The following is a 22,406-nucleotide window of genomic DNA, read 5'->3' as shown; positions in this document are numbered from 1 at the left end:
ATATGTTTCTCTTTTCCTTTTCATTTATTTTGTATGTTTCTGGATAATCTGCAAATAAGGAGAAATAAAAACAGACACACAACCTTTTTCTTCCCAACAGCTTTATGTAGAAAAGTGATATTCTGTTGCAATCAAAAACATTAATGTACAAATTATCCTTTTTTTTTTTTTTTAAATAAAATATACATACATTAAAATCTTGTTAGGACTCTACAGATGTTCAACAATATACAATAAACTCTGTGCATCAACAGATTACAAACATTTCTTTGAAACAAACTAATATCAGATAAGAAATGTCCCTTACAATAATTATGTTCTACATCTATACAAAGAGCCAAATAAGAATTTATGTAAATTATAACAGTTTATTTCAAATACTGGACTGTACAGTTTTAGTGTTCAGCTTCAGCGTGGAGAAAATGAGGGAGAAGTCCTCCGTCTAAGAGGAGCCTTGTGTCAGGAAGTGCTGAAAAAACTCCTGCGTCTTCCTCTTTTCCGCAAGGTCCTGTTTTGTAGGTGACCTCAGGAGCAAGGAGGCAAAAATGGTTGCTAAGCAGAAAAAAAGGGAAATAATTTATATAAACAAGATAACAAAGGGGTTCTTCTTCTTAATTGTACTTTTTCTATTAGCATTAGCAACACATTCAATAATGAAAACAATTAGTCATCTATGTGGGGTAAACATTTTACATCTTTAACATCTTATTTACACAAAGTATTACAAAGAGAGCCAGTTCAAACTGTCCATGAGTCACAAACATAACCGCATAATTAACATGATTTTCATTCATTTCATTTTTTTTCCCTTTATTTATTCGTGACTCCTCACTTACTCATCATGCTGACTCAAGCACAAAGCAACAAAATACAATTAGGAAGTGCAACTACTTTGATTTCTTACCCAAGATGTTGATATCTAACCGATTGCTGGCTGAATTCTTCAACAGCTCACGCAGAAAGGCAGCTAAGTAGTTGAACACATTTTGATGGCACTGAGGTAGCATAGAAATAACCTGAAGACAAAATGCATCACCTTAATATGACAAAATCCAAAGGTTTAATTGTGTAATTTGACACGTCTGCAAGAAGACTAATGGTTATCAGCTGTTAACTGTGGGCTATTAAACTCACTTTCTCACACAGACTGGCACTGGAACAGCTTTCTAGGCATTGCTGGTAAAAGGTGAAGGGAACCACCGGCTCTGGTAGAGCATCAAGAAAGAGAAGCAAGGCCTCTGCCACTGAGTGGTTGCTTCCTGCTGCAGGTCAACAAAAGTCAAGGAACTGACTCTGGAGCAGAAACTGCTTATTTTTTAAATGTAGTAGGTGCAAAATAAGACTGAAATATACTATTACACACTTTTTAAGTTTAACCATGAGACTGACAGATACAGAGTAGAATTCACAGAAATAAAAGGGCAAAGTGGCAACAGTCAGCTTTAATTTAACAGTTTATATCTCCATCATCTGATAATTGTAGCAAATGGTCCTGTGTCTTTCTCCTGCTGCATTGTTCAAAACAAGAGGGGGAACAAAGGGCAGATTATGACTGATATGGATGATTATTCCCTCAGTATCTGAAAAATCTCACCTCTGTTACACTCATTACTGTTTTGTATAAAACCAACTGTAGAAGAGTTCAATGACAAACCAGCAGAAAAAAAGTTTGGACGACAATGTAATAATTAATAACATTTTCCTTAGAGCTCAACATATTTTTTCATTCATGGTTATTCAAACGTAAAGAAGGATACGGAGAGAATCTGGCATGCCAGTGTCGAGACAATCCCTTATTTCTGCAAACTCAGTCCGGAGCCCAGGTTGCTGAAAAATGTCTTCCTGCAAATAAAAGGACAGTAAAAAATGACTATATAGAAAATGGTGATTCTACATTCTAATTAACTAGTTTGACTTTGAAGATCATAAAGAAGCATTAGTATTACATTCAGTCAGTTAAAAAAACAAAAACAAATGCAGTATGATTAGCTACATCAAAAAACAGGCTCACTTGGCCTACAGAAAAATGCTCTTATGGTTTCAGCCACAGTTCAGCTGAGATGAACTCAATTAAAATTAAAAAGCACAATCCTGTGTGAGAATTACCTGAATCAAGGCTTTTAAAAATATTAATTCCTCTAAGTCTCAACAAATCTCCTAAGAGTTATTTGGCTTACAGTCTCAACTGCAGAGTCTCATCAGTAAGTTGGTTTCCTCAATCTGAAAACGTTTATTTAGTTTAATTCCTGCAGCGTTCTTCAACTTGTGTTTATTTGTGCAGTCGGAAAGATTACAACAGCTTTAAATAATGACTTTCACGACATGTACTGAGAACAAGGGCACCAATAAAAAACTAAACAGAAGAACAGTGTTTATAGATTTTATAATAACACCCAATGAGAAATTTCAGCATCATATTTCCTGACCTGTTTGATTGCATTGCGGAACAAGTGATCCACCATCATCCACAGTTCTTTTGGAATGTCAAGAGGCTTTTCAGTTTTTGCTGCATTCTTATCTCCAGACATTTCCACCTGACGCAGAAAACAAAAAGAGAAGAGATGATCCTTAATAGAGAGGAGATATTTCAAGGACACCGTCGCCGCCATGCACGTTCAAGCACTCACCAGTTCACGGAGGACCTCCGACGGCATGTCTTGGATGGGCTCCCTTAGCTGACACAAAGAGCGGATGGATGTGCCGTAGCAGCTGGGCATGTAGTTGCCTGCCACAGAGATAAAGTAGTCTTTGCCACGCTCCAGGTGGAGCACCAGGATGTCTTCTATCTGCTCCTTTCCAGAGTTAAGGTCAGGCGCTGTTGAGCGGTTAACAAACACCTCAAGCTCAATGTCCACAGAGCCACCTAGGTGTAGAGAGAGATGAACAAGTAAGCAAGTGGCTGGACAGTCATATCCCATGATGTACTAGCTACATCACCAGTGAGTTGTAAAACTGTGACAGGGTTACTGCTGACTTAGTGAGGTAGTGCTGTTTGAGGACAGCATCAAGACATCTCTAATCTGTGCTGAAATGTCATCTTCTCATTTCAAGTCAGAGTCAAAAAGATCAGGCCCCATAGCTTGTGTTGTGCTTCTTTCTACTTAATCTACTACTCACCCTGAGCGATAAAGCCTTTTGGGGGGTTGGCTGTGAGCCAAGGCTTGCAGTACGTTGGCTCATTCGGCTTCTGGATAAACTCAAACTGGCACGGGACCTGCCCGTCATTGAAGAGGCTCAGTGTCTCTGCCTGGTGCTGCATGAACTTCAGGTCCTTAAAGTGAAACTGAAAGAATAGAGAAAGGTTTCATTAGGCTGGATGAGGAGGACGCTTCTCTGTTTCATGTACCGGTAAATGTATCCTGTAAAGAGCTGCATTAGACTCAGAGCCCCAGATCAATACACAGATTCATTAGTGGTGGTTTACTTACTGAATGACATGAGTAACATTATCAGAGGAACATTTACTGCACGTTATTCGACAGAGATTTTTAAAGCTCTTGTTACACTGCATGTGACAGAAAGTGATAGGAATCGTTACCTCTTGCTTGGACAGGGTTACAGATGGGATACACTCATTCTCCATTTTATCTATATTGCGAACAATCTCTTCAAAGGTCTTCTTATAGTCGTCATCATTAACTCTCTTAATCTGCAGGGATAGACAAGAAATGTGTCAAGGCACCTGTGCTGTAAAACTATTAAATAATAACTCTAGATAAAAATGATGACTAAGTTCAATTTCAATGCACGTTTCATTTACTGATCATCTCTTCTTCCCTCACATACTTCAAAAATGTTTTACTTGACTTTCAAAAGGCTTACCACTGAATCTAAACACAAAACAACAAAGTGATACTAAGGATAGAAGCTAAAGTGTTTACCCCTGTGACCAGCACAGAGCTGACTGGTTTGTGGTCACTGGTCTTCAGAGCCATGTGACTCTGATAATGTTGCTGCTTGATATTCTTCCCTTTCCACAGGATACGGTCACACCAGGCAGGTACGCGGCATTTTTCACTAAAAGCAGAAGAATAGTCGTAAATCCCCAAGTATGTGTATTACATATTGTACTATATAATGTCTTTTATCAGCAATGGGGCAAAATGACAGATGTTTTACAACATGTCTGTGCATGGTTAAACAAAATAAAATGAAGGGAACTTTCTCATGACAATGTCAGATTTCATATTGTTGTTGTAATACACTCTCCATTAAAAGGAAGTTATTTTAGGGTAGCAGAGCATGTAGAAAGATGATCCTCTCGTATAAGATGCACCAGCATGTAAATAGTGAGAGGATAGTTTGTAGACTAGAAAGCTTTTATTGACATTAAATATGGTAAGGAGGGGGTAGAGTGAAGGATGAGTAGGATTTACTTTGTGTGTGTCACAAAAAAACAAACAAAAAAAACAACAGGTGTAGTTAAATATAACCTTATTAAATGATCTCCTCTTAAACATGAATATACTAGTATCATTGAAGCATAATCCCCTAACATGAGGTCCCACCATGATTTCCACAGTCAGGCTGTCATAAGATGAAGTTACCTTGTGTCCCACATGTCAGAGCCGGTGTCATATTTGTAGGTTGGCTGAAAAGTAATCTCTCCTTCAACAAAGCCAACAAACACAGCCTTCTCATCGATCTGCCTCTTGAGCTGAGGACAACATGTAGCAGGTAAGCATCACTCATCAACATGAATTATGAATAAAGACTAATTTAACAGCAGAGGAGAAGAGACCGTCGATATCACCTGATCGTAACTGTGCAGTTTTTCAAAGTTCTTCTTGCTGATTAGCTCCTTCACATTGTCGACTTCAAGGTCACTGAGCCTGTAGTTCAGGTCCCCAATCCACAATACCACACTAATGAAGGAAGCAAAGGCAAATTAAGTAAGAAAAAATAAAGATATAAATTGAATGTGATCAAATATTTCCCGGTTGAAATCGAACAGTGCTTTGTAATATCATTTTCGGCCACAACAAAGCAAACTAATCCTCAACATAAATCCAAACAAACAATGGAGGCCAAAGCAGATTTATAATTAAATTTTTTTTTTTGACAAAGTCTTAATCTGGTCGAAAAGCTCCAGCAACACTTGGTTTAAAGAACAACTTTAATTAGACCGACGCGTTTCGGCTTGCCGAAGCTTTTTGACCTCTTCAAGCCTTTTCATTCTGCCTGCACCTTGGCAGTTGGTGAGGTTGTGCCAAAAAAACCCTACTCTGCTTCTTCAGAAAGTCTTGGGCCCCGTGTCCACCTGAGGATTTTTCCTTGGCAGAAAAGCGCTGGCTGTCCGCTCAGGAGCGATAGATTGAAGCATTTGTGTGCTGAGAAAAAAAAAAGCGCTGCACATCCATTTTGTCTCTATGACAACAGTCTGTTGACCAATGCCGCTCTAAGACCGACACGACTCAGTGACTTCTAACTGTATGTAAGACGGCAAAACTAGAGGGAATGTCATACATTTTGAAAACCATTGAAAAAAAGACGCTGACGCTCATAAAAAACACTAGGTGGACACGGGGCCTTAATCTTCCATTGATTTGCTGGGACATGACTTTTAATGTAAATGATGACACAACAGGTTTCATACTCATGCTTCATGATGGTGAGTGGAGGCCGGGTAGGGTCAAGCTGGCGAAACAGGAGACGACTGCAAATGTCCCTGTAGTCCTGATTGCGTCTCTCATATTCTTCGATGTGGGCGGCTAAGTGAGAGTTGACTACGCAGATATCAGAGTTGTGGAAGCGAAAACGGATTGCAACAGCACCCTTGTTTCCCTGTGAATGAATGAGTGATTGAAAAGATAAAAGGGAGAAAGACATGAAGTGAGAAACATTGAAACGGCACAACTATAAAACCTATATATCTGCTCCTTTGCCCGACAGTAATCAGATATTAACCAAGCCCTTTAATACTCTGCATGTTTCAGAGGGTTGTTGGTGCATTCCATAAAACCAGTCTCTCTTTCAAGCAGGAAAGGATAGAGCAACCTTACAAAGGGCCCCACTGGTCACAGCCAGCCATCTGCTCTGTGCTGCAGGGACTGCTAAGTAAGCAAGGCCAGAAAACTAGACAAGAATAACTTATTATGCTACACTGCATGAGGAATGGAGTTGGGAGTTACGGGAAACAGAGCCTCACGAATGAATGCGTTCTAAAGTCAAGAGAAAACTAAGACTTTGAATTGTCATCACAACAACACTTTTGTGCATAGTACAGTCATATAGGGCTTTCACACCTGCAGAAAACTCATGATATTTGCCAGAGGAGCTGTATGTGTGAACACAAACAGCCACATTTTTGAATAGTGTGTATGCATGCTACCGCTACGATCTCAGTGCAAGTAATTCACCAGGTGCATTACGTTTTCTGTTCTTCAGTATGTTGTTCTCCACTCTTTTGTCGATATTGTTAATCCATCAAACTTCACATAGCATTGATATAAAGGCAAATATTCTCATAGCATCGTATAGCGGACTGTTGCTGCGTCTGCTACTTCTGCGTCGTTCTTTCTACATCACGTCTTACCTCAGGAGAGGTGCTCCCAATGAATGCAAGGCATCTTTAAGTTTGCAGAAACAAAAGACATTTCATATAACACCACAGAAGGGAAGTAGTTAAAAACATAATTTTTTTTGTGTGTGTGTGCTATGACAAAGAGGAAAAGACGTGGACGAATGACATCTTCTCCGTAGTGTTACTGCGCTGTGCAGCTCGTTTTTAGCATAGAGGATGATCATTGCTCTTTGACTATTGAGTCCTATTATTATATAAATAAAGTGTTTTTACCCCCAGTCATGCTGCTGCTCCTGCACTGCTGTGAACAAACACACAGCTAAAATGTACACAATGTGTCACACTTGATATTTTAACTATGACAATAGAATTCATAGCACAACACTTCAGTGCTGTTTAGAAGATAGCATCATTACAAAACAACAGCATATCCATGAGCTGGGCATGAACAAATAAGACCTGCATTATCAGCCCTTACCATCCTTCCCATGATGCCAGTTCCCACAGTCTCAACCTCCACGTCAGAGATGAACTCTGCATGCTCCTTCTTCACATAGAAGATCAGCATGATGCCCACCAGTCGCACCAGCTTTACCTGGAACAGAGGAGGATTGAATTAACAAATGTCTTGTCACATGAGGAAGGAGAAAGAGACACAGGAATTTACATAGTTACTGAACCTTCAAATATGCTGGGTATTTTTATTTGATTGGTAGTAAAGAGGGGTACCAATACCCCTGTAGTCACATAAAGAAGGCATAATGTGCTGTGCTTCTTCCATCAGCATTTTTACTGAGTTTTAACTGCAGCATCTTCAGTATGAACAACGGAATTATTTCAATTTCAAGACGTTGCAGAGCCGGTCTTATCTTCAAGACAAACAGAAGCAAAATAATGGACTAAATATGAAGCTGTTGGGCGTGGGGGAGGGGGGAAAGAGTCTGAGAAGCCTCTCTGACAATTCTACACGAGCTAACACTCAGTTATTAGGAAAATAAGTGTCAGTTGCAGATCAACAGAGTGTGCTTTAGTCAGCAACAATTGCGGATGAAGAAGTGACACGTCATAATACTGGCTCCTTGAATTACAGAAATCGTCTAATCCTTTCGAAGACTTGAAGAAAACAGCCTCGCCATGAAATGAAGAAGCTACTAAGCCCGAGTCAGCACTCTCAGAAAGAAAAAAAAGAAGATGAAAGCAAATAAGGAGAAGAAAAAGACAAAGAGAAAGAGAAATGTGATTACGAACATGGCTCCTGAAATATGCAGGGCTATCATGACCGTTCCATAGGATGATGCTGTGAAATAATCCTTGTAATTTGATGATATAGATTGAAGTAGACAGTTATTATGGATCATAGACAGAACCTGTTGGAGGTACCTGCTACTTCACTGTAACATGAATATATTCCTAAACATATAATTTGCCTGCAGTTTCAAATATAGTACACATATATATTTTAACTGATCAGAACTGAATATGGTACCAGCCTTTGTGCTAACAACAATTCACACGTCCTTTACACAGAGTATGGGGTATACAAACAAGAAGAGTATACATTTTATTGCAATGCCAGTTGCTTCCTTTAAGTCATTGGATCTTTTTTTTATTTAATCTGTGAAGGTTAAACTGCTGAACACAACCGTGTACACCTCAAAAAACGTATATTAGCCACGGGGAAAATGTTATGCATTCATTCCTAAAATATCTTGTTTGCTTTTTGTATGAAGAATCGGGGTGATACTAAGTAACGAGTTGGACAAGAAAAAAGACAGTGCCCTGAAGCATTCACTGGCAGTCTGTGCAATAACATTGACAGTCAAAAATACTCATTATTTGTCAAGAAGTGCTGTAAATATTAAAAAAAGACTTCCTTACTAAGGCATACTTGACATCTGGATGCAAGGCCTCAGACACAGCCTTCGTCCACTCCAGCTCTTTTGGGGTGTCATTGAAGAAAAAAGCCTCTTTGCTGAGGTCGAGCTCCTGAAAACTGCCCAGAAGGACAAACAATGAAACTTATTTGAGAGGTTGACTCACATGTTCAAGCTTTACCCCAGTTCTTTCATGGTATTGTCAAACTGTTCCAAAAGTAGCAAACTGAAATGTAGGCAGGATTAGTGAACACTTGCAGCTGAATCTGTGGGTGGGCTTGTTCTCCTACTTAAAACAGGATCAATGATGCGTACACCTCTCAAAGGTTCTAGCAGTATATCTCTTTCATTGTAATGGGATTAGGCAAGGCTATTCCCCAACAAGGTGATAGTGACTTACCCCACGCAGTAGATGTCAGGGGGGTTGAGGGTGCAGCTCAGCCAAGGACGGAGGCTTTCCTTCGGAATCTGTCCATTCACATTATACGTGCCGAGGAAAATGCTAGATGGAACAGGGAGAGATCAGGACTGGGTGTACAGGAAAGGAATACAGGGTCACAGATTGTTTGAACAAGTGGTTACTATTTTGAGTCTATCCTGCTGACTGTGAGGGTCTGCAGCAAACATGCCTTTTCAAGAACTTTAAATTCACACCAGGGGGAATTAAAATAATGAATCAATGACCTCCATTTCTACAACAAAAAAAAAGATATTAATGCTTCACTGCAGTACCTATTAGCTCCTATCCAGACAATTTGTTAGATGTAGGTTGAAAAGCACAACCTTTTTGCAGCGATGTGACTATTAATCTAAAGAGCTGGTATACTCTGTCAGAACAGCTTCAGAACTCCCCTGCCTGTAAGAGGAGTACACAATGCAAAGAGGCTCTAAAGAGGTATTAGTTGACCATCCAGCAGCCCCTCTGGAGCTTTAATGCTCGTTGAAGAGGGTCATAATTGTGAGAAAATGGTAAGAGGGTCATTGAGATTTATTCTGGCATTTCAGAAATGAGCAGGAAGCCCTCCTCTCTGACCTCCATAGAGCTGCCTCACAGGAGCTCTTCGGTGTGTGTGCTGACTTTCACTCTGCACTAGAAAGATGCTGAAGCTCTCTTACAACAAATATCTTAGAGAGTTGCTTATCTAGGCCTTTTCCCCCCCATATGTGCAGGTCAGCATGGATTTTCAGCACATTCTTGGAAATGACTGTAATATGAGATGAAAGCAGGGAATGCATGTGCCCAAGCAAAATGTGCCGTTTTGGTTCATCCGCTACTCCAGCTTATAATACAGTCATCACCTCCTACATTTAAAAGGTATTTACACATATGAAAAGGTAAGTACCTGCACAAATTCTGGATGAGCTTTTGTGTATACTAATGGTACATATATAGTATACCTTCTCTTTTTTTTTAAAATTAAAAATTCCCCCGATCCAGGGACAAAAGCTTTCCCAGACTGCTTAGAGCCACAGTTATGGGAAACATGGGCCAGTCAGATACTGAACACAAACAAATTCAGAATTAGATCTAGAGATAATCGATCATTCTCAATTAGTCTGGGCTTCAGGTCTGCCCTGTAGAATGAAATCAGAGCACCCAGGGGAAACCTGTAACAACAGGCCATTTCCACACCAAGAGGAATGGAAATGACAGCTTAAAGGAAACAGTTCAGTTTTTTTAGTTTTTTAAATAGTTTTTCTATTGTACACTGTATGACTGAATGGTTAACTGATTCTATTCACCTTCATATCAATATTCATTTTAATTATTTTCTTTACTCTAAGCAAGGGTGTACATATCCAGGCACAGATCTACCAGCAGGAGGCAGTGTGGTTCATGATGCTGACTCATAAAAATGCATCCTTTTATATTAAATTTGGACTACAATAAAAACTGAGCTGAAGATCTGAGGCACAGCATGATAGTGCCCCTGGGTTGAGCATTATTTTTAAGGCGTCTGAGGTAGTGGTGCTTGATATAGAGAAGAGCTAAGTACACAGAAATACAAACCCACAGATGTTGACTCATTCTTTTTACATAACACGTCTATGAAACAAACAGCGCTCACAGTAACACTGTGGGCTCACACACTTCTCCTGCACAAAATGTCTTCAAAACTAAGTTTTAGACTCGGTTCCATATTTGGAACTGGACAGCAGAGACATTACTTTGTCGTAGGAAATATCCTGAATCGCCTTCTAAACTTAAAGCCTAAGATTTATTTGCAAAGTACTGTGAACAGAATAATCCCTACAATGCAGTTATAAGGCTTAAAAAGCACTGGTCAGAGTCCTTTTTTGGTTTGGGTTAAATGCTTCACATTTATTTTCCTAAACACTTTTAACTTTGTTTCATATTCATTCATACATTCATATATTCATACATTCTATATATTTTATACATTCTATATATTTTATACATTCTATATATTTTTATTATATTATTATACTAGTCTGTATTATATAACACTTCATTATACTACACTATATTGTTCATACTGCACTATATTATACTATATTATACTACATTATATTATATAACTACACTCTGCATCTTGCTGCTATTTATCACACAGTCACTTTAATCACAGTCACTTTATCTTGTCATTCTCTAAATACTGTCTCAATTCTCAATTCCCCCTGCTAACTTCATTCATTCATTCATTCATTCATTTTGTACTTGTATATACCACTTGTTTTTTTTATTTTTTTTATTTTTATTTTTATATTTTATTCTTATTTTTATTTTTATTTTTATTTTATTTTTATTTATTCTGCTTAATGTGTATTTTGTATTTTCGAGCTTCTTGTCTGTGCTGCTGTAACGCCCAAATTTCCCCTCTGGGGATCAATAAAGTATTATCCTATCCTATCCTATCCTATCCTATATTGAGAAAAATTAACAGCTTACAAGACTGGGAATCAAATTACTTTATGCAAGATGAAACATGAAACAGTACATGAAATTACAAATAGATACATCTGAAGTATCATACAGCCATGACATCATGAAGAAAACATGTTTTGTTTCTTTATGAGTGTTTGAAAAATCTGTGACTTTTGAAACAATGTGCCAAACATGCACAAAAAAAAAGAAAAGAAAATGGGCAAAACAAACATTTTAGAATAAAATACCTGAAATCCTCCAAGTACGTGTAGAGGTCCTCATTCTTCAGCAGCTCACACTTGATGAGGTTGTCTCGCAGGCCGAACTGCGGCATGGCCAGTATCTGAGATTTGTTAGACGGGGTGTGGCTGGAGGAGCGCACCAGGTCATCCCGGTCTTCTCGACTGGAGATGGCTTGGCTGAATACGGGAGAGAAGAAGTAACAGTTAGATGCGGGGGGAGTGGAGACAGACAAAGATAGAAACGAGGTCACGCTTGTGCAATTTCAGAGGGAAAAAACGATCAGTAGGTTGAGCATTTGATTGATTTTTCTATTTGTGTCGACATGTAGAAATCCTTGTTGACATTTAGGATACTGAGCTCCATCTGCATCCAGCCATGCAGCTGCAAGAAGCTAATAATAAAAACATGGCATTAAAGAGACATCACACTCGGCTTCAGACTAACAGCCTAATGTACAGTAGTAGATCACTACAGTGACAAACTCTGGCTATGCAAAGAAGCTCAATATCTATGCCGTCAATATGGAATGAGGCTAAGAGGAGAGTATGAAATGTAATACCCCTGGAGCCTGTAATCTTCCAGGAATATGCTGTAACTAACCTCCATGTCAGAGTATAGGCTCTATTCCAAGAGAGGCAGCAGTGGCTTCCAGGTTAAACAACTGAACAAATTTGCCTTTTAAATCAACCCTCATCACAGAGCTGCTTCCAGATATGTACACAGTATAATTATAAAACTGGATGAGGAGGGTACACAATTGATCTTAATTGTGTTTTATCTTGTGTTGCACTTTTACTTGACTCACTAAATACGTAGTAAATGTTTTTGGCTTTACCCAGTGCAATCTCAAAAATAACCCAATGATACTCAGTAATACTGAAATATATTTAATTTTAACCTGTGAGCTAACCTGTGATATTTTTAAGCCCTAAGGAGCAATATTTTTGAAAGTGTAACCCTGCTTCAATGCTCAGATTTCTACCAGTAGTTTCACACTATTTCACTGATCTTAATGTAAAGTGATTGCATCAAAAATACATACATGCACCAACAACGCACAAGAGAGTAAGACACCCAGCAAGTAGGGTCCATCTACTGCTCATATTATACTGTTAAGAATGCTAGATAAAGATCTATGTAACAATGCATACATGTCAAATACAATATGCTAAAGCTATCAGGGTGCCTCGATACATCTGCGGCATTGTGCAACAAGAGCAACAAGCCACTCTGACCAACAATCCTTTGCGCAGCACAAAGATGTTAACACTGATTAAGCCACAGGAAGGCCACATGCAGATGTGCTAGCGATTGCAACAGAAAGAAGATAAAAGTTCAACGCTCAATGTTAGGATGAGGTAGTAATATATTTGTTGTCCTTGTAGAGCACTTTGTAAGTTGATTTTGAAAAGTGCTCTACAAACAAAGACTATTATTATTATTATATAGGTATGCATCAACAGTGAAAATCAGGGCCAATACCAAAACAACAACTAACAATTTAGCAAATTGCAGATTCTGATGCCTGCGGTTTTTCGTTATTTGTTGGTAATTATTCATGCCTGTTCTCAAATGAGATTTGATATATTCTTCTTGAAATGTCACTGGAACACCTCAACAAATAGAACAACTTTCCCAGAGACGGTGTAAGACTCCACACACTGCTGTCATTTTCTTTCACGTTTCAACATGAACACAAATGTGTGTTTTTCCAACAGGTGACACTTCTTCTCACCAATCGTTGCGACCCACATTATTTGCTAATGGGCCAAAAATGAATAAAAAAAAAAAGTTCATGCATTCAGCCTGAATGAAGAGTTCTGGTTTTGAACGCTCCCAGGAGTGAAATTTAACGAGCGGCCTTACCTCTCTGTGCTGGAATATGCCTTGGACTTCTGCGTGACGCTGTTAGAAGCTTTCTCCTTGTCTATATTTCCCTTTTTGTCCGAGGATTTTTCTGTTTGAGAACAGCAGGAGAGAAAAGGAATAACAATAAAGTGTTATTAATATTTATCACAGAGAATTAACTGGTAAATATTATAACACAGATCTGATGCCATGTGCGTCAGAGCTGCGTGCACTCTGAATGATAAATACATATCATGTTTGAAGGAAGCTAGTTTTACTGATGGGAGATCTTGGCATCAACATTTTTGAAAATCCGCCCTTAGTAATGACAGGCCACTGAGAAAACCCAGCCCTGAACAACCCCTTTCCAACTCTCAAATTATTATAATAGATAATAAATTAATGATGACATAGAACAATAACAAAAAAGCACAGTAACACACAAGTCAATAAAAAGTGCAAAGTCAGGTCTCAGTTGTTGTGTCTAATTGCCTGAAGCGGTGTTTTGCAGCTGGTTACAGTTATTGCATCCTAAGTAGCTGGATTTAATGGGCGAGTGTGAGGTATGAGACAGCATGGCCCCTGTCTCCTGGAGCTTGGCAGGCAACACAGCTGGCTCCTCTAAAAGGCAAAGCCAGGCTCTATGAGCAGGAAATAAAACTCCTTCAAGTTAAAGCAGGAATCAGGATACATTATTACGAGTGCACCTGAGCAACAGTAGTGCTTAATGTCCCATTAGGTTATTTTTTTTACAAGACAGCATGACTTGAAAGACAGCAAGACTGCTTGTAATTGTTTTTATTTTCATGACCTCTCTTTGTTAGTTTGATTTCCACTTTATCACTTAAAATGCGATCACATATGTGACAGATTTATTCTGAAATGTATGGAGCTTTCAACTTATCAACCCATGGCTCAAATATGCTGCTGACATCTACTGATCTAAACATAGATATCATGAGTAGATATATCAGTATTATTGCAGCCTCTTTGCGTTAAAAAAAGGAATGTTCTTATCACTCAAACTTTAACCGCGCAACTTGTGTAACAAACTCTCAGAAAATGTCAAAATGTTGGCTTTGATAAAACAAAACAAAGGACAAAAAAAAAGAATAATAACATATTAGGCTAGGCTACACAGCATCTACTTTAACTATCATCGTCATTCTAATGCAGTGACTGTTTTTTTGTTTGAACTGGAAACTGACAAAGGGATGGCTCTTTGTTTGACTGATAAAACCGCCACCAAACTGTGAGACCTTCAGTGCCCACAGAAAAAAAAAACTCCACATGTAACTGTCAAATTGTCTCAAGAGTTACCCAACCTAACCTACAAAATAAGGAATAGATTTGGGTTTTAAGGTTAAGCCCATTTTAGAGTGAACTACACGGTATCGGTAAAGGTGATATAATAATAAAACACATGTTGTACTTTACAATGCTAAGAGTCTTGTCAAAATAAAGTGCAAAACAACAATCAACGCATGTGTATGGAGGCTTGATTTAAGTGCATTCACAATGAAATCAATTAAATAAACACAGTCTGGTGGTGACTTAAGCCCAGCTTAATAAGACAATGTTAATATCTCAAACTGAGTGCACCTAACCAGCATCTGTTATTGACCCTGGGTCCTGACCACATGAGGGTCCTGTGTGTATTATTAACATTACATGGGGTATGTTACATTCCAACACATGCTTTAGTTTTACTTTTACAGCTTATGAGCTTAACTCACTTCCAACTACAGAGGGGGAAGTTACACTTATTATCTTCAGTTTCACACACCAATATATCTCTCTATCTGTGGTTGATCGCAAGTCAGCACAAACGCCAAGTTGTTATATCAGGATTCATACGCTACTGAATTAAAACTTTGCACAAGGGTCAACATTGCACAACTTCCCCCGATGATATAAAACTACAGGTGATAAACTGCATGGGGGGACAATTGTTGTAAATTCTGTCTTGCATGTAGATCTTACAACTGCATTAAAACCTTCACAATAAAAACCTTGTCTGGGTTTGAAGTAGAGGGCAAAGCACACTTTAGCTCCTCTGTCACTTTGAGAAGCGGAAGAAAGTTTTCATTGACAGCTGATTTAAAGCTAACAGGCTAAGTAGGGAGGGAAACAGGCAGGGAACTAAACAGCACATTGCCTCAAATGCAAAACAAAAAGCAGGAATTTAATAAATGGGGAAACAAATGGGGTCAAAACAATCGTTGTAACGACACCAACCACAACAACAGGTGTGTCGTTTTCTGTCACACAGCGGACACCATGAGCAGCCTTTCTAATGTTAGCATACGTAGGCTAGCTTCAGCTGGAGCTTGACTTTAAGGCAACAGAAGACACACAAATAAAAAAAATATATAAATCTCAGGCGAACCATTATTCCGCCCCACGGTCACTGACTCTCTAATTGCTAATTTTGGCTAAAGTTAGCTTCTTTAAAATGTGAACAACCACTACTTCCTAGCGTTAGCTTGGAAGCTAAAAAAAAAAAAAAATAGACTGAATGCTAAATAGTGATGCAATGGCGTCCACCTCGAAAATCAACTAATGTTTGAATATTTCACATACCAGAGTCTCTCATCACCCCAGACATCTCCCTGCACCGCTCCCACGCATTCTGTGCACAAGAGCAATGTCCAGTCCAGTTTGAGACCTGCCCATGCTACCGGAGGAGGAGTTTACCTTGCTCTGCTGCAGACAGGAGGCTGAACACAGACAACGACACTACTGTGCAGAAAACACACCCGGAAAGTGCTTCATCACATCAGTATTAACAATCAGGAATCAGGAAATGAAGCTCACTGACAAGAAAAAAAAAGGAAATAGCCTTAATCTTATGTAACTTTGAAAAAAAAGATGGCAGGCAGTGTCTCTTATTGCTTCGTGCAGCCTTCGTAATGTCTAATTTGATGATAAACATAACATTTTATGTTAATAACATTGCATGAAATCTGTTTGAAATGATCCATCGACATGATGGACTAATTACACAGAGATCATGCTAACATAAAATGCATACAAATTGTGCATTTACACCATAACTCCATACATAATCATGTTGCCTGTTCTTGGAATAGCCGACAGCTTGATTCATTTTAAAGTCCTTCATATTTTGGCTCTTGTTTGATTATTCACTTCTTATTCTGCACCAAGAAGCAGCAGGTTGACCAAATATTGTTAAAAGTCACGCAGTCCAGGATGAAAATAAAGGGGATCATACTTTTGTCCAGCAGTAGTTTATCAGAACAACCACATTGGGAGGCTGTGGCTCAGTTGGTAGAGTCGTCGCCTCTCAACCAGTAGGTCAAGGGTTCAATCCCCAACTGAGCAACATGTCTGATGTGTCCTTAGGCAAGACACTTAACCCTGCATTGCTCCCTCTGCTTCAGTGTCAGTGTATGAATGGATTACTGTTGTACTTACTCTCTCATAAGAGATAATCTCTCTCTCTTTGTTACACTTTACACAAAAATAATGATAACATCCCTGTATAGGCTACATTTCCATTGATCTGCTGTGTATTCTGTTTTAGTTCTCCAAGTTTGACCATTTCCTGACACTGCTTGTTGGTTTTGCATTTTATGTGCCCCTGGGCAGCACCTTAAACGGTGTTGAACAAAGCAAAGGTCACTTATCTACTTTCCTTGCAGGCATTTTTACACATGCGTTAGCTGGCAAAGCTCTTATGTTGTTATTAATGCTTACAGAGACGGCTAAGACTGCTCAGTTTAGTTGCTGGCTGACTTGGCAGCCATGTTGGCTTGCACGGCTAAATGCCACACTTATATTGTATATATTATTATTGTTTTTATTATTATTATTTGGCTATGTTTAATTTTAATATTTTATTGCTGGCATTCATTGTGGACAGCAAAGAAATAATTTCATTGTACAGGGAAACATGTTTCCTACAGTGCACAAGACAATAAACACTTTTAATCTTTAATATTGAATCTAATTAAAAGGAGCCATAACAAATGTTATCCCTGTGTCGCAGGGGCGTGTCCAGACTTTTGCCCAACTGGGGCACTGACTTGAGCAGGGGTGAACTGAAGTTTGTGCACACACATGAATGAAGAGCAATTATTTACCCCTTTTGTATGCACTAATCACATCGACTTTTAAGTACAAGATAATGGCAACATATATAGGAGTACATCTTTGAAGCTCAGTTCTTCAATGACTCAAAACTCAAAACAATATGTCCAAGGTCACAATTTAAAGGATTTTAAAAATGGAGAAAAAACACAGCCTGAATAGTGGATTTCAACGTAAGTCCCACCTCTGGCAAGGCAAATAGCCTAGTCTAGGATTTTGGGGTGGCACATGGGGTAACCATGCGATTTCAAGGGGGCCACCCCTGGACACCCCTCTAGACATGCTCCGGCTGTGTCAGCTCTGCTCAGATGTGACTGGTGTCGTGAAGACTTGTAGGGAAATTTGTTACAATTCATATGCAAGGTTGGCAAACTGCATTCAAAGGAAGTGGTACTTGCAAAACCACCCATTTTCATTATGCAATCCTTTGTAGTTGACTTTTATCAGGGTAATGCGATCTACGCCAGAACAGAGCAAACACTAAAGCAATAAGGAGGAGCATTTCCTGTTACACACTGCATGAACCTATTCCAATCCAGTCAAGTTTATGGACATGGAGACGATGATTGTGAAAGTCTACAAATAGAAATAAGATGTCAAACCTGTTTTCCGGTGCTGGTTTAATTTGGTAATGGTGTTGCCGAGGGGAGTAAGGGTTTGTTTGACATCTCCCTGGCCTCTGGAGGCTCTTCGGTACTTGCTGATCCATTCAAATTTGGGTTGCTGTGTTGGAGACTTGCACACATCTGAAGACAGGCAGACAGAGGGAGAGCGAGGAAATTACAATATATCAGGCTAGTTTATAGTAAAAGCATTTCCGGCAACAGTTTCATTCTGCCTGTTTATAAAAGAGTCTTGTTTGTATAAACATCTGTACTGTTCACTCGTAATACCACCTTTACACTTTGTATTACACTCTTAGTTTAAACGTCACAAAAAAGTTCCATTAAAGAGAGCTCACATATGCTTTCTTACCTTTACCTTTTTTCACACTCCTCTTTTTGACAACAGCGGGTGCCACTTCCTTTAATCTTTCCATCACTGGTTAAAGGCATTTGTGGCTAATCTTAAGAGTACCATCGAAAAAAAAATAAAGCACATCTGTCTTCGTCCATGCTCACGTGAAAAAAAAAATAGCGAGCCAGAGGCGAAAATGGCACATTCCTAACAAAGCCGATGCTCTTCTAACCTTTCAGTGGACAGCTCCATTCAGAACAGGATACAGAGGGAACTTCAGGAGAAGAACTGAAGAGGAAGTTACTCATGCTTTTTAAGCCTGTTTTTAATTTCTGTGACTAAGACAAACTCAACAAACACATCCAAACTCCACCCATTCTCTCCGCCCCTCCCTTTTTTCAGCAGCCATGTGTCATGCACAGCCAGTCATTGACAGGTGAAGTGTCAAACTTCAGTGTCAAACTAAGACAAACTTACTCGTTTGTAAGTTTTAAAACTGATTCAACGTTTGAATCCCAACAGCTACGGGTACAAGAGTATCAAAAAACGTATTTGTTTTTTTTTATTTCAGCTTATAAACTCATCTTCCCTTTAACGGAGGGCAAACTTACAAGAATGAAAGTAAGATATTATTTGCAACATAATGTGACCTCGAGGCCACTTAAGACTGGCTGAGCAGGTTTCTTCCAAATGGGTTGTTGGACTAGAATATTTTGTGGTTGTTCAGACAAAATTTCCCTCCTGCTATATTCAGAGAAAGGGAAATCCCCAGATATAAAACTTTCACACCTAAAAAAGTGTATTAAGACACTAAATACACTACTACACTAACATGTACAGATGTGACTTTTGTAATGTTACTTTTAATCCTTTACTATGATGAAATACTGTCCATGTTTGTGTTCCTTTACTGCTTATTTGCAGTTTGAAGAGTGCTATATTTGTCAGTAAAATGCAACACAACCAAATATGTTTCTCCCCCCACAAACTTTCTCTCGGATTTTTCTGCAAGGCTGCAAGAATCCCAAATAAAGGCGATGACAGCTGGGTGTCATGTCTCTGAGGGCTGACCTACCACTCCACGCTCTGTTGACCTCACTGAGGAAGAGCCGCGAGTGAGACCCGAAAGGAAGTCTGAGCTCCAGCTCCTCGTCCTGGAAGCTAACCCTCACCCTGGTATCACCACCTGGAATCGGATTAAAGAACACAAGAAAAAGAAAAAAGGGCGCTTATTTCAGTCCTTTCTGTTGAATATAGTCACGCATCACAGTATGACTGAGCTTTTCTGGAAATGAGGGCAACTCACCCACAACTGCAAGCTCCTCTGGGGAAGAGACTACAAAGAGAGAAGCATGAGAATGTGTGAAAGCACTTCAGAGAAATGACTGACATGCTGTTATTACTGGAAACTATATTTAACTCAAGGAACATGATATTATGTGGTGATTTAACTGTCAGTCTGTTTATAATTATAAGAAAAGAAAAGAAAGCAGCTCACCCTCCACAACAGAAAACTCAAGGGAGATGGGTAGGATGTCCTCCAGTGACACGTCGTCAGCAGTAATAGCCATCCTCCGATGGGTGTAAATAAAGATTCTACAAAACATTTAAAAGTGGATGTTAAATTCAAACATTTCGGGAATAATGTTCTACCTGATTTTCTTGGCACTCTGACTCAACTGTTTTTTTTTATTTTCAATCTTAAGGCACTTGCAGGACTGTAAACACTAAAGAGCTGCTGCAGTTTTAAAGCCTTGCAGCTTTGCAGTACAGTTTCTACACAACATGTCATTTTGGTGACTGTGTCACACAGGTTGCTGCAACCCTGTAGTCATTTTCATGGCAGTTTGTGATGATATCCTGTCTGTAGAAGATGTGGCTGGCACTGACCTCATTACAAAAAGTTAGAACACAAACATAGTGCTACAAAAAAAGGGGGACTGATTTATACAATTTATTAAAAAAAAAACTTACGCATTTTCTTTTGTAGACTCCACCAATCCCAGCAGCCGGCTCTCTTCAGCGTCATCAAAGAGGACATCACATTGGACAGCATGTTTACAGCTGTGTTAAGGATATATCAATCAGGACTTTTAGCCTACTGTTATGCATGAGTGAACAAACACCTGTGTGTTGTTACTTTTACTTATGAGAATAAAATAGTTATGCATCCTTCTGCACTGTGTGTAAGGAGAGAGCAGCTGCAGCTGGTGGAACAAAGTTGCCATCTTGTGGATGAAAGGTCTTCCTACAAATGTTGGACCATGTTTTTTTGGGAAGTCACACCCGACTATCCTGAGCACTAAACTACTGCTGTAAAAACACGAACTGGGAGAAATGTATCACCTGGATTAAAATGACAATCCTAGTGAGGTTGAAGGCTACAATATATTTATAGATTAGTAAACCATGTGACAGGAGGATTTAATCATACAGGCCTGTCTCAGCACTTTGACAGTCTTCAACACAGTCGCATTTCAGTGTAGTTTGAATCAGGTAATTCTCCTTTTGATGTGACGTTGATTCAAACAAATGCATGACGGTCTCAAAGGATACTATGACGCAGTTTTCTTCCCTTTCCAAAGTTTCTTGAATTGCGACGGATTGATCCATGGCGATGACAGCTCGTATACGGCTAAGTGACAACTTCGGTTCCCACACGAAAGTACCCGGAGGAGTTTTGAGTACAGGACAATGATATCTATCTCAAGTAAAAGTTGAATGTACAGCAGGAGGAGAGAGGCTTCAAGAGTCCCTTGTAATCCGACATTTTATTCCCTTTTCGGTCCAGATGTTTTCTTCTTCTTCTTCTTCCTCCGCCCGACCCAGTCTGACTGCCACGCACTGATTCAGAATCGTTGCGTGCAGCCTGAGTGACGTCACACCTGGGCTGTCATCATCAGCTCAGTTTTGTTTGGATTAGGCTTTAGGCCAGTGCTCCAAGGAGGATTAGCGCCTACAAAAGGGCAGTATCCGTACTAATTACACAATTTTATAGGCGCTTTCGGGGAAGTTTGATGAGGTCAAATGGTCTCAGGGGTGTTTTATAGCAACAGGACGTTATTTTTCTATTGGCTATCAAGGGTGGAGCCGAATAGCCTAAATGTGGCACTTTGCATTCATTGGTCAATTCTGTTGTTCTGTAGCCCAGTAACCTTTGCTCATTTGCGACAGACCAAAATAGAGGAACTGACATAGATATTGACACATTTTAGCCTAGATTTGTTTTGGCATCAACCTAAAAAGCTCAAAGACACTCTGACCCAGATGAACTGAAGTAGGTTATGATAGCAAGAGTGCCCGATTCTAGAGTCTGTTGGGGCCCTATAAGCAAACTATTAACAGGGGGCCCCTCCAACCAGCATTCATTACCATTACAGTATGTGACAAATAATCTGACTCTGATTAAAAAGTGTGAAATGTGAAAAAAGATATATTTTCTAAATTTAAATATAAAAAAACATTAAAAACCTACATTTTCATATACAAACTTTGGTTTTCCCAGAGATAATGCATGCAATGCTTAGCAGCACAACTAGAGTGTGTGCCGTCAGATGGGGCCCCCTTAGGGAGGTTTCCTACTGTCATTGCACACACATTTTGTTCCACGATTCTGTGGCTGAAAGTTTGTCAGCCCTTGGGGTCCCCCTATGACCTGGGGCCCCAAGCAGTTGCCTGCCTTGCCTAGGGACAAGCAGCACCTCTGGCCCTACCATTTCTGTTGAGGCCAGATTTGACGAGGAGATTTGGGAGTTATTTTTATTTATACAGGCTAATGATAATACGCTTTTTTAGAGCAGTTAAAAAAAGGTATGTCAAAAGTAAAAGCCGCACACTAAAGTAGAACCACATATGCTAAGAGGTTTGAGTTAAAGTTCTTGTGTTAAGAGTGTCTCATGTAGTTAATCTATCATCCTATAATGACATTAAATTGTCAATATTAATAAATCAGTAAACACAT

At 39.3% G+C, this 22,406-nt stretch overlaps 1 protein-coding gene across 1 annotated transcript; it reads right to left on the bottom strand.

The window, feature by feature from the left end:
* Window positions 1-84: 84 nt before the first annotated feature.
* inpp5b (inositol polyphosphate-5-phosphatase B) lies at window positions 85-21,307 on the bottom strand. The gene is made up of 23 exons (XM_061050178.1): window positions 21,002-21,307; window positions 20,420-20,499; window positions 19,944-20,041; window positions 19,752-19,781; window positions 19,521-19,631; window positions 18,091-18,234; window positions 13,394-13,484; window positions 11,533-11,703; window positions 8,798-8,899; window positions 8,402-8,516; window positions 7,002-7,118; window positions 5,597-5,784; window positions 4,754-4,865; window positions 4,548-4,657; window positions 3,882-4,017; window positions 3,539-3,649; window positions 3,118-3,283; window positions 2,628-2,863; window positions 2,427-2,534; window positions 1,758-1,842; window positions 1,135-1,262; window positions 905-1,016; window positions 85-552 (listed from the first exon to the last, which is right to left on the bottom strand). The coding sequence occupies exons 1-23, from the start codon at window positions 21,056-21,058 to the stop codon at window positions 443-445; spliced, it is 2,718 nt and encodes a 905-aa protein (XP_060906161.1). The 5' UTR covers window positions 21,059-21,307; the 3' UTR covers window positions 85-442.
* Window positions 21,308-22,406: the final 1,099 nt, after the last annotated feature.

The sequence above is a fragment of the Labrus mixtus genome, chromosome 11 (genome assembly GCF_963584025.1).
Source record: "Labrus mixtus chromosome 11, fLabMix1.1, whole genome shotgun sequence".
Lineage (NCBI taxonomy): Eukaryota > Metazoa > Chordata > Actinopteri > Labriformes > Labridae > Labrus > Labrus mixtus.
This window is presented reverse-complemented; position numbering and strand designations above follow the sequence as displayed.

What these genes read in the sequence shown, in the direction of transcription:
- inpp5b (XM_061050178.1), bottom strand. Translation starts at nt 21,058, where the DNA reads ATGGATCAATCCGTCGCAATTCAAGAAACTTTGGAAAGGGAAGAAAAC. An exon ending in GGGAAGAAAACTGCGTCATA is followed by an intron (nt 20,500 to 21,001) that starts GTATCCTTTGAG and finishes AGCTGTAAACAT; the next exon opens with GCTGTCCAATGTGATGTCCT. An exon ending in TGGCATGCCAGATTCTCTCC is followed by an intron (nt 1,263 to 1,757) that starts GTATCCTTCTTT and finishes GTTGACCTGCAG; the next exon opens with CAGGAAGCAACCACTCAGTG.